General features: G+C 37.3%; 1 protein-coding gene across 1 annotated transcript in view; it reads left to right on the top strand.

Annotated features, from left to right (window-relative positions):
• NBAS (NBAS subunit of NRZ tethering complex) overlaps positions 1-14,511 on the top strand; it is a 331,777-nt gene that overhangs the window by 304,233 nt on the left and 13,033 nt on the right. The window contains exons 49-50 of the mRNA XM_070574395.1: positions 6,963-7,102; positions 10,856-11,000. Of these exons, the coding sequence (XP_070430496.1) occupies positions 6,963-7,102; positions 10,856-11,000 (285 nt within the window). The remainder of the gene's footprint in view (positions 1-6,962; positions 7,103-10,855; positions 11,001-14,511) is intronic.

Consider the following 14,511-nt stretch of genomic DNA (forward strand, 5'->3'; position numbering starts at 1 on the left):
GGAACATAAATTATTGTTCTTTCATTGGGTTCCCCTCATCCTAAGGGTGTGTTTGCTATGCCCTAGGAGAGACTTTTTATGGCAGTTGAGAACCATTTATTCTTGAGCAGTTCACAAATAGGCACTCATTTTCCAAATATGCCTCAGGAGAGAAGCAGAGACTAAGTTTGTGCTCATCACCAGACCTAGAGGCAAAGGCAGGAAAGACTCAGTCTCTCACTTTTGTTCCTTATGAGGTCACCCTTCCTGTGGTGGGTATTCTCCCCTTCGCGTGGGCTAAGGAAGCTTGTGTGAGCCTTCGGGCTGTCTCCACAACACTTTTGGCCTTTATTACAAGCAATGCAAGATCAAGTACTGATAAAATTCTCTGAATAACTGCATTTATTCTTTAGTTCTCTGCCATACAAATGGGAAAATCTGCCAGAAAAATAGCTACCCTACTTTTAATATTTAAACTTTAGTACTATTTGCACAATTTTATATTTTCTATGTAATAAATACTCAGAAATGTGCGTGATCATAATTTATGTTCTGTTTTATATTTTCTTGTCTAATAATAATACATTACTATAATTAATAGTAATAATACTGTTTATTGAGTACTTACTGGGTGCCAGGTACTGGTCTAAATACTGCGTAGATCGGTGGGGTAGTGTCACAGCTTATGACTATGTCCAACAGGTAGCCCGACAGTTTATGACTTTTTGGTCTTCTAAGCGTTTGGCTTCCCTTCACCTGAGATCTTGGTTAGATCCAGTGGACATAACAGGCAGCATTGGCCACCTGAAACCTTATAAAAGGAGTAGCTTTAACAGACAGAGGTCTCATGTTCCTAGAAGTCAGCTCTGTTGCCTTTTTGTGTTTCTATAGATCTATTGAAGTGTGGAGTTTGGGTTTTTTGTTTTGTATTTTGAAGCTCTGCGTACAGAGGCAGTTCCGTCTCACTTTATTGTGTGCATGAAAGGAATTGCACAGTTACTTTGCGACTTTAAATCAGGTCATCATGGGAGTCCCTTAGAGCCCGTCTAACAGCTCATCAGCTTACATGGAAGATGGGAATATAGTGATTAATATTACTACTATCAATTCTAATTCTTTACATGTTGGTAATTATTTTCTATTCATAAGGTACTTTTATATGCATTAATGTCTATTTCATATTCACAAATATCTGAAGGTAAAATAAGCTGCTGTCAATGCCTGTAGGAAAATGCAGATTTCAGGAGATATGCCTCAACTTAAGATATTTGTATCGATTTAAGATACTTTCAGCAGCCACAGAGAAAGTTAAGAGTAAAGCTCTTCTCATCTGAGAATAGGTGATTCAGTCTGCTTTTGCAAGGACAGGGACTCTGTGGCTGATAAAGAGACTGTAGCTACTTGACAAATTGCCTTACAGCAAGAGCTATAAAGTCACCTAATTCAATGAGGAGAGAAACATCTCTTTCAAAAGGGAGAGAGACAAAAGGGAGAGAGATATTCTTATGTTTGAGTCACATTTGAATTTTGCCCTTTAAATCCTATGATGTTTAGTTAGTGGTGTCAGTATGGGGTTGTCGCTAACTATATGGTGCCTGGAAAATACTGGGCATTTTCACCCCCTGCTCACTGGGGAAGAGACAGAGGGGTTAAAAGAGGTATGTTACTTTCTTTTTCACTGGGGAAAAGGACAGAATAAAGCAAAGTGTAGGAAACATATGGCAGTTTCTCTCAAATTTGTTTTCACTGATCTGTTGAAGGCAGTGCTTAAGAGTCATTTCAAGTCCTATATTTACTGCACAAATAAATGAGATTTTAAAAAGAGATACAAGTTATCCCATAATTTGGTTATCCTAAAACAGCTGTATTTCTTTGTTTTCTTTTTCTGTCCTGTCTGGTCTGTAGACATAATTCTTATTAGAAGAAATCATAGCACACATCTAGCTTTCTGCTTTTTTATATATAGCATATTATGTAGACAATAATATAAATAATATCTATCACTTATTGTGTGTCTACCATGTACCAGTCTTTGCTAGCTATTTTTTTCACATTCTCTTATTTAATATTCACAGCCATCGTATGACTATGTGTTATCTTTATCCTACAGACGAGGAAATTAAGCCTCAAAACTGTCCGGTAATGTCTCCAAAATACACATTTTTCTGTGTTACTTTGACTTTATCAGCACTCTTTTGAAAGCTGCACATTTAGTCAAATTGCTCTTGATCGTTTATTTTACAGTCTCGTCAGTAAGGCGTGCTGGAGCAGTCGATAGCCACCGAAAGTTAACTTTTCCTCCATGTTGAAATATGTTCTACAGTCATTTCATATTGTCGCTGTTTGGGCACATACGTCAGTTCTTTGTACTTCTCATACTTTATGAAATATACTTGAATGCTTCAAGTAAATATTTTAATGTGGACTGCACTACTTCCTAGAAAACAGAGAATCGGATTCTTTCCTAGTTCCATATTCATGCTCGGCCAGGTGCCTTGTTTTCAGGTATTTGAGGGAATTTAAATTCCCGCGATATTAATGCTATCACACACTCTCACAACTTCTCTAAACCTATGGACCCATTTGCTATAACTTGTATCATCTCAGAGCAATACTTCCCTCCCTAATTTTTTTTTCAGATAATTTGTCAGCTTTATGACGTAGTGATTTTCTTCAACTTAAGGTTGTTTAATTTTTTTAACCATGAATGAACACCTTTACTAGCTGTGATAGGAAAATGTACCGGGCCCAAACCATCTTTTAGAAAGTAGATAACATCCTTGTTTTTGTTACAGTATCTATGCAAGAAATGTACGTTGATCGTTTGCTGTGCTCCATGTTCTGTGCTGACCAGTAGGATTTAGTTATAGCTGACTATTTCAACACTGAAAATTTGGAGACATTTTTATTAAAATTAAGAACAAAACAAGAGTGCCCAGTATCATTATTATTTTTTAGCATCCTAGTCAATGTAGTTGACTTGTCTTGTAAGACAAGAAATAGAAAGAGAAGCTGTAACTTTTTAAAAAGCCAAAATTACCATTTTTTGTAGATTTTGTCATTCCAATTTGTAGAAAACCCAAGAAAAATACTGAAAATGACCAGAATGAATAAGCAGAATTTATTATAAGGGCTAAAATAAATGATAAAAGAATACATAAAATAATATATGTGAAAATAACTCTCATAAGTCACTGTTATGGGGAGTAGTAAATTTGAGTCTAGTTATGAAGACTTATCTTTTTTAGCTTAGTATGTCATCATTTTCTTAAATTTTAAAGTAAATACTACTCTTCAAAGGAAGAAGTATTAACTCTTTCATCATCTAAAATGATGTTTGGGAACCTGCATTTATGGTACTCTTTTCTAAAGAGCAGAGTTTGGCAGTAAGTCAGGCTAGTTTTGGACTCTTTCTCAGTAGGATGTGTTTTAAACATCTCAAAAAACTGTTGCGAGACAATTCTCCATGGCTCCCTCACGTTTCAAGCAAGTCTTATGAGCTGGGGCACTTGCCTAGCTCTAGCCCAATGTTTTCTCTTATGTTTTTTTTTTTCTAAAAGCTTTATCATTTTATGTTTTACATTTAAATATTATCCACTGTGAGTAATTTTTGTGTAAAGTATGAGGTTTAGGTTGAGGTTTCCTTCTTTCTTTCTTTTTGCCTATGGATATCCGATTCCTCCAGCACTGTTTGTTGAAAACGCTATCTGTCCTCTGTTGAAATGCTTTTGCCCTTGATGAGAAATCAGTTGGGCATATTCATTTCTGAGTTCTCTGTCCTATACCATTAATTTTTGTGTCTATCCTTCTACCAGTACCACACTACCTTTCTTACTGTAATTAAATAATAAGCCTTAATATCGAGCAGTTATTTCTCCCACTGTATTCTTCTTTGTCAAGATTGTTTTAGATATTCTCGGGCATATGTCTTTCCATATACATTTTATAAAAGCTTGTCTAAATCTACAAAAATCCTCGCTTGGATTTTAGTAGGCATTGCATTAAACCTGTAGATCAGTTTGGGGAGAATTGACATCTTTACTATGTAGAGTCTTCCTGTCCATGAACATGGTGTATCTCTTCATTTATTTAGATCTTCTTTGATTTTTGTCATGAGCATTTTAGGATTTTTATGGTATAGATTCTGTGCATGTAAAAATTTCATTTTCTTTGAGGCAATTATAAATGGTATTATGTTTTTATTGTCAGTTTTCACAGGTTCATTATTAATATATAGAAATGTGATTGATTTTTGTGTGTTGATTTTGTATCCTGTGACTGCTCATTTATTTACTAGTTCTAGGTTTATGGTTTTGGGGTTTTTTAAAAATAGTTTTCTTGAAATTTTCTGTGTAGATAACCAGGTTATCTGCAAATGCTATTTTATTTTTTTTTCTTTTCAATCTGTATGCTTTTCATTTCTTTTTCTTGTCTTAGTGCAGTGGCTAGAACTTCCAGTATGATGCTGAATAAGAGTGGTAGGAGTGGACATCCTTGCTTTGGAGTATAATATGGAAACATCACTTCCATTTGGGTCTCTTTACCTTCCCACTTTAAATATCATTTAATTGAGTATCAGTTGGTGTTTTAATCTTTGTTCTAATCATCAAATATAATTTAGAAAACTCACATGAAAAAGGACAGTCCGTTGTATTTACTCATATTTCTGCTCTTCCCATTCTTTGTTCTTCCTTTTGATGCTCCTTAGTTCCTTCTTTTATCATTTCCTTTCTGTTTGAAGAATTTCCTTTTTAGCCAGTCTTTAAGATGACAGCTGTTAGTGACAGATTCTTTTAGTTTTCCTTATCTGAGAATGTTTTTGTTTCCTCCTTTTTCCTAAAGGATAGTTTTGCTGTATATAGAATTTTCAGCTGGCATTTCTTTTAACATTTGAAAAATATTGTGCCATTTCTTTCTGGCCTCCATAGTCTCAGATGAGAAATCCAGTTATTCAGATTATTATTCTCCCTGTAGGTAATGTGTTGATCTCTGGCTGCTTTCAAGATTTTTTTCTTTTTCTTTAGTTTTCAGAGTTTAATTATGATGTGTCTTGGCATGGATTTCTTTGGGTTTACCCTGTTTGGGGTTAGTTCAGCTTCTTGAATCTGTCAGTTTGTATCTTCCATCAAATTTGGGAAGTTTTTAGATATTATTTCTTAAAATATTCTTTCAGCACGACCCTCTTTCTCCTTTCCTTCTGGAACTCTAATGAAAATGACCTTACCTGGGCTATCTTCTGTTTCTAGGTCAGGAGTCAGGAAACCCTGGGTCTGAGTGTCCTTTGGTTGCATGAGAGGACACAAGACACCCCGCTACTGTGCTGTTCCTCCAGTCCTGGGGTACCAAACTAGTGTGCTCTCTTTTTACTACTTTTAAGAGTTCTCCTTTGCTTATCTCTTTCATTATTTCCATAGTTTATAGTTGTGCTTAGCAGAGAGAAGTAGGAAAAAATGGATCAGTCATTTTGTCCGGGCTGGAAGTCCCTTGCATATGTTTATCTTTCTCTATACAAAAATTCATTTGCGTTTTGGTTACCAGATATTACTTTAAAGCCTTATATGACATAATGAACAAGATAAGCTTAGATTATCTTGGTAAATTTACATGAATTTAGATATTTTAATATGTGGACACAAATCCTAGATTAGCACTTGTATATCAAAGTATATAATGATCAAAGTGTATTCTTTATCATGTATTAAAAATACATGTACTCAAGTCCATTTTTAGGCCCTTTTTCTTCTCTCATATAAGGTAAAGCTTTTGTGGTTACAGTGGTAGAGAATTTAAAACTGTTTTCTTAAGAGCTGACTTAATTTTGAAATCCCTTATAATATGAGACAGTGTGCAAGTGTGCATACACGAAATGGATAATTGTATAAGTTACTATATTTTTGACATTTGTATTTTAAACATGGGTGTCAATGCTCTGAAAAGTAAATTGCTAATAATCGAAATGATTGGTGAGCATTCAGGAGAAAATTGTTTCCTGACAAAGACACACTCTTAAAAAGTCTGTGTACATGTGAAAAAGCTGTTATACAAAGAAATTTATGACCAAACACATTTTAAAAATGGAAACTATTATTTGCACACTAATATAAACAGAAACATATAAAGGTTTAATTTATAGTTTCTTTCCTCTTTCCTTCCCTATGATACAATTCATGTCCTAACAATTTATAAGCTGTTACAGTTTCTGAAAAGAAAGAAATCTAAATGATATTGAAAACATGAATCACTTTTTCCTAATCTCTTCCTTTTCATGGTATGCATCAACTAACTTGTATAGATTCTGCATTTCATGTAAAGGAATCTTTACGTGTTAATTATACTGCAGTTAATTATAGAAACTGGAATATTGACACAGCTAGGAACATTAGAGAATATCGTTTGCTTGTTTTTAAATATTTTTTTAAACACAAAACCTTTCCTACTAATAGACTCTGTAAAAACTCAGATTATAACTCAGAAGGAAAAGAGCAGTCATTCACTAACACTTTTCCCCTCTGTAGACCTCCGGGCACCTCCTCAGAACTTCTGAGACGTTTTTTGGAGGCCATTTTCAGATAAGGATAAAATGAAAATTAGAAATGCACTTAGGATAATTTAAACTAAAAATTGGGCTAATGTTGAGTATGGTGAACTAGTATAACTTCACATAAAAGAATTCGGCATTTAACATGTATTAAATACCAATAAGCCAGTTCCATGGAAATCTACTTATTTGAATTTCTTTTGGTAAGGGACATTAAGAATCTTCCTGTGATTTGTTCCAAACAATTTTTAACATAAATGTTTGAAATTAGGTAAGGCACAGAGCTTTTGAAGGTATTTGGGGGGGGCAGGTAATGGGGGGGATGTTGTTGAATCTTTCCTCAATACATTGTAAAAATTTTCAAGAGTGATTAATCAAAATAATCACATTTGAATTCTTCTGTAAACCTTTGCCACCACTCTGAAGCATGTATTTCCACTTCCAGGTGGACATAGCTGACATTGAGAATGAAGAGAACCGCTACTCTCTCTTCATCGAACTCCTGGAATCAAGTCACCAAGAGGTTGAATTTCAGCACTTGGTTTTGCTCTTGCAAGCTTGGCCACCTATGAAATGTGAATATGTGTAAGTATTAACATAAAATTAGATTTCTTTTGTCTGGAATTTAGTTTTCAAGATTCAGTACATTCAAAAGAGCCAATAAAAGAAATATAGAAAATCAATATTAGCCTGTAGAGGAAATTAAAATTGTGCTTTTGAAATATTGCAGTTTCTTTTCATTTCTCCTTGCCCCTAAATCCAAATATTTGATTCAAAAATATCAAACAATGCTCGATAGTAACATCTGATATATGATGTCAACAAAATAATTTTGGTTCCACTGTTTTCACCAGGAAATTTTTTGACTCTCTCTTAACACAGCTTACGATGCTAACTTGAAAATCCGTATGGAATAAATTGATAATTCCCATTTGTTGAGAACACACAATGTTATGTGCAATTTGCCTATATTATCAATCCACACAAACCTACAGGGGAAGGTGATATTATCTAATTTTATAGGTGAGGGAGTTGAAGCTCAGAAGTTCACTTGAGGCAACACATACATAGCTATTGAATGGAGGAGGCAGAGTTCTAACCAACTACTGGCTACTTTCACAGCCATGTTGCTTCCTCCACGGCATGCTGAGCTTTCAGCTGCCACTCATAGCTGCATAGAGTGATCATGCAGTCCTTGTGCTATCAGCCAAGGATTCCTTTGGAAGAACGTTCCAGATTTCCTCTGAGTACATATGCTGTCTGTCATGAACTGCTGCTCCTCGTCGGCAAAAAATAGGGGCACCAGTGCCTCTGTTCCCAATGTCTGCTTGCTCCAGGATTCGTCTTGTTCTTCCCACACTCCGTGAGCACTTATGCATCGTGGGCCAGTGCACATCTCTGCACCTCAGAAGTGAAAGAAGTGTGTTTTCCTGAAAATAAATTATTCTCTGAGCAGTTTAAGACTGCCAAAGAACATGTGGAAAATCCTCTTTACCTTAGCCCTAGGATGAGACTGTTGGGCAGTTCTGAAGCAAGGCAAGGAGAGTGGTGCTTTTGTTTTGTGTTTTAACCAAGGGTTTTCAGAAAGGAAAAAACGTTTCTTAGATCTCTGTCATTTGTGGCAGAGATGGTATGCTGACATGTAACTTTTAAGAATAGGTTCTTACCTTCACTGTTTGAAGCTCTACAGTACAGGTTCTCACATCAGAAAACCTTCAGTTTTACCTGTGACAGTGCATTGAAACAGCATTTCCATATGGTTCCCAACTCTCTTGGCAGAGCTGCCTCAGCACCTAGGAGGGCTTGTTAAAAACAGAGTCCCACGCTTGACTCACCGAATCCAATTCTCTGCACTGTGGCCTGGGAATCAGTTTCAAAACAAACTTGTAGGTGATGATAATGTGAAGTAGATGTGGGACCCACTCATTAGATTGTCATAATGCTTTCTTTTTTTAAGAACTTATTAGAGTTGAACTGTAGATTTCTTCATACCCTCAAAATGGAGCTCTTAGTCTAAAGAGGATTTTTCTAATTCAAAAGATGACACCTAGTAGATTAGTTAACTATACTTTTACAGTTTCTTTTACTTTTAGAACACTGACCATTTCAGATCACTCACCCACAAGAGACAAAATCAGTTTCACTTAAAACATTTATTACATTTAAAACATTTAATGCATTTATAGACCAAAAATGTCTTAATTTTTAAAGGTATATTCTTATCTTTGTAGTCACATATGAAATGAAATTTGTAAATTGCTAACCTGTGTTTTACAAACCTCCTTTGTGAAATCGTTAGAATCAGAACAAAGCATTACCAGTCTACTTAACCCCTCTTACCAGCCCTGTCTCCTCTACCTGAGGGATAAACTAGAGGATAAGCCAAATAGTCTGTTTCTGCTTCTTTCCTGGCTCAGATTGGTGTATACCTAACAGGAGAATGTATTGTGGGATCCTTAAAAACAGGTTCTTAAAAGTACTTTTGAGTATCTTTTTTCTTCAGACAATCTAACGTATGACTTCAGCACTTGCAAAATAACAAAAAAAACCCCAAATGGGGGTGGGGAGGGAAAGGCAAGAAAGAGGAAAGGATAGTGTGACAATGATTGAATGTTGCATAAAGTTAAAAACTAAGAAGTTTCCTTGATCCACGTGACTGCTAATTTCCTAATACCAACATTGGTTTTTTAGTTTTAACCCTTGTAGGAGAATGCATGGAAAGTATAATAGATGTGTACTTATGGAAGATTCATAATTTTCATCCAGTGTGTCACAACTGGCTAGTGAAAAACACATTTCAATAAGTGTTGTCAAAGCCACATTACCCGAGGGGGCACGTTGTGCCGGCAGACCAGGTTCTCTACTGCAATGAGGCAGCCTGTTAGAGAGAAACGCAGGAGAGCTGAATTCAGACTTGGGAAGCGGAAAGCAGACGCTGAGTCCTGAGCGTAAGAAGACTCCTCAGTCAACCAGACGCTCCCACAGCTTTGTTTGTTCCATGAAGTAAGCAGACTTCTTTGTCCTCGCAGGTTGTTAGTTTGAGCTGAGACACAAAGGCTTTGCAAAAGGCTAGTATTGTGAGTCCCCTTGTCACTGCTGCACTTGACATTTTTCTCAGGGAACGAGGAATGAAATTCTTTTCAAGGGAAAGACGTTCCTTAGGGATTTAGTGTCTGGAATCTAGAGTTGTGCTAATGAGACAACAGACTCTTAATAAATAGTAAAATTATTTAAAAATATTATAAGTAAAATCAGTACCCTGTTCTTGGAACCATGGAGTGAATGTACCTTTAACTTGTTTCTTGCAGTGTAAATTGTGATGTTTTTATGAAACATGGGGTAGTGACATCCAGAGAAGGGAAACAAAATGCAAACTTTTGCATGCTTTTACGTTTTGGAAATAAGAAACTCTATGAAGTTGGGGCCGGTCCCCTGGCCGAGTGGTTAAGTTCACACACTCCGCTTTGGAGGCCCCAGAGTTTCACCAGTTCGGATCCTAGGCACGGGCATGGCACCGCTCATCAGGCCATGTTGAGGCGGCATCCCACATGCCACAACTAGAAGGACCCACAACTAAAAAATATACAACTATGTACTGGGGGCATGTGGGGAGAAAAAAAGCAGAGGGGGAAAAAAAAGATTGGCAACTTGTTAGCTCAGGTGCTAATCTTTAAAAAAAAAAAAAAGTATTTGAAATGCAATGTGTGATCACCATATGCTTGTGTGTTCTTTCTCAGTCTGTGCTCCAAGCTGATCTCTGCTGTGCCCTGCCCTTATTGTCATTTAGTGCTGCCTGACCCCAGAATCATAGTCAGAGTCATATCCATAATTACATGGTGAACAAAAGCCCCTTATTTAGATAGTAAATAGTAAGATGTGCCTGCTATTAAGAGGGATACTTCACAATTACAAACATCATTCATTAAATAAAGCAGCCTCGGAAGAGAAACATTGAATTGCCTTGAGTGGCTTCCCCAGAATCATATAAGTAGGCTGAGAGTGTTTAAGTAACTTCCCTGGGTCACCCAAGTAGTAAATCAAGGAGCCAGAATGTGAGCCCGAGTTCTCTGACTTCAAAGCAGCCTGTGCTCATCAGCATCCGCCCACTGCCTCCATGCCACCGGCCTCTTATCAATACCACGGGAATCTCCCTTTTCTCCATAAGATGTTATCTTTTCTACAAGATAGACTTGAAGGAACATATCATCTAGATTATGATTGCAATTTTCCCAAAGCATTTTTTGTTCAAAAAGTGGGGTTTCTTTTCTATTTTAAAATTTCTAATCACAATTGTTATAACTTTAATCATTTCCAGTGCCTTGCATTTTTCTCTCTTAGAACTAGCACAACCAGTAATCCGTGGGTGAGACTAGCTACAGTGATGCTAACCAGATGTACAGTGGAGAACAAGGAAGGACTGGGGAATGAAGTTTTGAAAATCTGTCGCTCTTTGTATAATACCAAGCAGATGCTCCCCGCAGAGGTGAGTGGATATGTCAAGTGGCTTTCCTGGGGAGTACCCCTTTCCTTATCCAGACTCTTTATTATAAGCAGTATCAGTGACTGTACTTGAGGAACATTTAGCTTAAGTTATCAGTAGGTAAAGACCCATAATTTGTAACAGATCAAATGAAGAAAAGCAATGCTGAAAGGATGCTTTGAGGTAGTTTCCTCTTGTGGGAGCTCTGAAGCAGGATTCCTCTTACATGTCCCAGAGTGTAATCCAGTTTTCAGTTCCTTTCGGGTGCCCTTTTATGTCTAGCTCAAGCTTATGTTCCAGGGGTCAGGGTAGCTCATGTGTTGTCTCTGTCTGAACCAGGCCACTTGGTAACGTAGTAGTAGCTTTAGCTCTCCTCTTGGCAGGTAACCAGCCACTCTGATTTCTACGTACTCTCTGACATCATTGTAATAAGATTGCATAACCACAATAGCTGTTCTCTGTAAACATGGTAAAAACTCAGCCACCTCCATTTTGACCTTTGTTCTCTTTGATCCCATAATTTGACCATCACAGGAGTATTTCTGTAGTATATATGTATAAATTTGTACATTCTAAAATAAGCACATGTTAATTACAGCCCCCTGCCCTGGATCCAACCTCAGCAGTATATTGTTTGACCAATTTGCATGTCTTAAATATAAGCATTTGGATAATGGCACTAAATTGATTAATTGGTTTTCAAGTTTTTACCACATAGGAGATAAACTTGAAATAAAATTGTAAATATGATTCTTTGAATCCTCATTGTAATCACTCAAGGAAAATATTCTTATTATGAATGCACATTTAATGAATTGTTTTCTAAATGAGGGACTGGCTAAGTGTTTTTTGATTGAATTTTAAAATATTTTATCCATTTAAAGAAGTCTTCCAAACACCATAATGACAAAATTCTTCTATAAAATATTTAAAGTACCAACAACAAAAATAACTTCCCCTTACCCCAGTCATATGTGATTTGCTTGTATCAGCTGCTTATTTACCTGTGATTTGCTCTGCTCTACTGGGAGCCCCTGGAGGGTGGGGATGATAGCTGTATCAGCTGTTTCACCCATGGCCAGATTCAACATACTGCACAGAGTGGAGACTCAACAGAGTTTATGACCCCCATCAGGTAGCATGTAAATAACGTGGGCTTCATCTTTGCTTTAGCATAAGCTGAGAGCAAGCCTTGTTAGATGAGGACCAAATGCCAGAAGTGTCCTCCTATCAGTTCTATTCTATTGCGTCTAGGTTAGGAAAACATTATTTAGGATCTCTTGGTACTATATAGCAAGCTGGTGGCAATGGCAATAACTGACATTTATTAGCACTCTTGGGCTTTCACTTCCATTGTCTCATTTAACCTTCACCCCACCACCGCCTTCACCACCACTTTCAACTAAGGAGGTTCCTTGATCTCCATTGGATAGCTGATGAAGTAGAGGCTTTAGGGGCAAGGATCTTGCTCCACGTCTTTCAGGCTCAGATCATGGTGGATCAGGCCCTCAAACCAAGTCTCTATGCTCAAAGGCTTGAAAAATAAATACTTCCAAATGAACCACTCTTACTACACTTGAGGTGTATGTGTATTGAATAACTGTCTTATGTAGTTGTATAAGTTTTACTGTCAATTTTTCCCTTTTTTTATGGTATTTCCTTCAAAAATGGCATATAGAATCTGGGGTCTAGATTATCAATGTCTTAGATTTGAGAGTGTTAGGGTCTCTATCATTGCCTAGAAAAGTTTATTTGTTTTTTAAAATATCCTTGTTGCTTTGGGTTTACCATAGTCAGTTCTAAGGCAAGGAATGTAAGTTGGCTGAGGACGTGGCCGCTGCATCTTGGACCCTGACATCATACCATTAGCTACATAATCACGGGTTGAACAGTTCCGTATATTATCCTTTAGCCACCTAGGCATGGGTGATAGATGTACCTGAGAGTCCATAGCAGTGGTAAGTCCTGTCAACATTACATTTAAAGTTTAGGGGAACCTTCCAGGACATAGAAGGAAAAGAATATTCTTCTTTTTAGTGACTAGTATATAATAAGTTATACTTTCTGTTTCCTATGGGGAAAAAAAATGAGTTGGCGGTTACATGAGAAGTTAAATAGCTGTAATGACTCATCTCCCTCATATGCTTCTACAGCCAGGTTGAGTACTTTGACAAATAAAGTAAGTTTGTTTACAGTGGTCTTGTTTGATCTCAGAATCATCTGGCCAGTGATTCTAGGTATTTTAAGGACATCAGAATAGGTGGTGCCTTAAGCATGCAGCTGTTAGAGTGCTCCCTATACCACACCGCAGAAAGGGACTTACCTGCCTCTCTTCCTTATTAAGACCGGGGCACCTGGAGGCAGGGGACATCAGACATCATACGTAGTACAGAAGGAGCCCTAGTGATGCATGAAATTGTACTGTTCTGTCCCAGACTGGGCCACAGCATGGTCTGTGACCAGGAGAAAAGCGCCAGACTCATTGGACCTCTGTGTTCTGGTCTCCGAAACAAGGGGTTAGATTGGATGGTCCCCGAGAGGGTGCTGGCTCTGTCTATTCCACAAGGGCTTCAGGCCTGAGAGGAGAATGAGCTGAGGCTGTCTGTTTACTACTTCATCCATAGCGTGTAATTCACTACCTTTCATAGGTCCGCAATTCTCCTGGGGTGAGGAGAAAGGTACTGGGTTGAACCCCATTTTAAAGTAAGTTCCAGTTTGATGAGAAGATAATTATCATCAAATGAGTTCTGTCGCCATGGTGATCCTTCTTCATTTTTGTTATGTTGCCTCAGTTTCTGTCTTTTAATTGGGTCCATTTATAGATTTTTCCTTAGGATGCCATGACTAAAGCAGCTTTTCAGATGGTGTGTACTATTTTTATTGATTGCTAAATGTGTGCAAATGTAAATTAAAATTGTTACAAAGGAAGGAACATCATTATTACAAAATGGAAATATCTTAAGTTTATTTTACCATATATACCACACAGTCTAATTTCAGAGCTCCATGATACTTAGTATCGCTGTAGCAGTAAAAGTATCCCTGACTCCCTTTTTTTATTCCAGTACCTTCGGGTGCCCTATGCCATGGTTTGTGAAGAGCGTTTGCCTCATTGTCTATGACAGGGTACCTAAAGGGACTTACTGTCTCCTTCATCCTCATTTCCCACTGCCCCTAAGTTCCCATATTTAGAGATTTTTTTTTTCCTTTGTAACTCTTTAGAAAGCCTTTTTGTAATTGCCTGCTCTTCCTCGTGGTACTTGTTGCTCATGGCCGCGATGGTTTTTCTGATGGAAAATATTACCAGAAAGGTAAAATCACTGTTCCTCACAGGCCATGTGTCTCACAGTCTTGAAAGCTATGAATCCTTCTTCTCAGCTTGTATCCATGGCAATATATGAAGCAGTCTCAGGAGTGGGGGATATGTAGAATAAGAAATTGGCATAAAACAGGTTCTTGGCATTTACAGATATAAAATTCTAAGTTCCAGCTATTTGTGACTGACCTTGATGGT

The sequence above is a fragment of the Equus przewalskii genome, chromosome 14, assembly GCF_037783145.1.
Source record: "Equus przewalskii isolate Varuska chromosome 14, EquPr2, whole genome shotgun sequence".
Classification (NCBI taxonomy): Eukaryota; Metazoa; Chordata; class Mammalia; order Perissodactyla; family Equidae; genus Equus; species Equus przewalskii.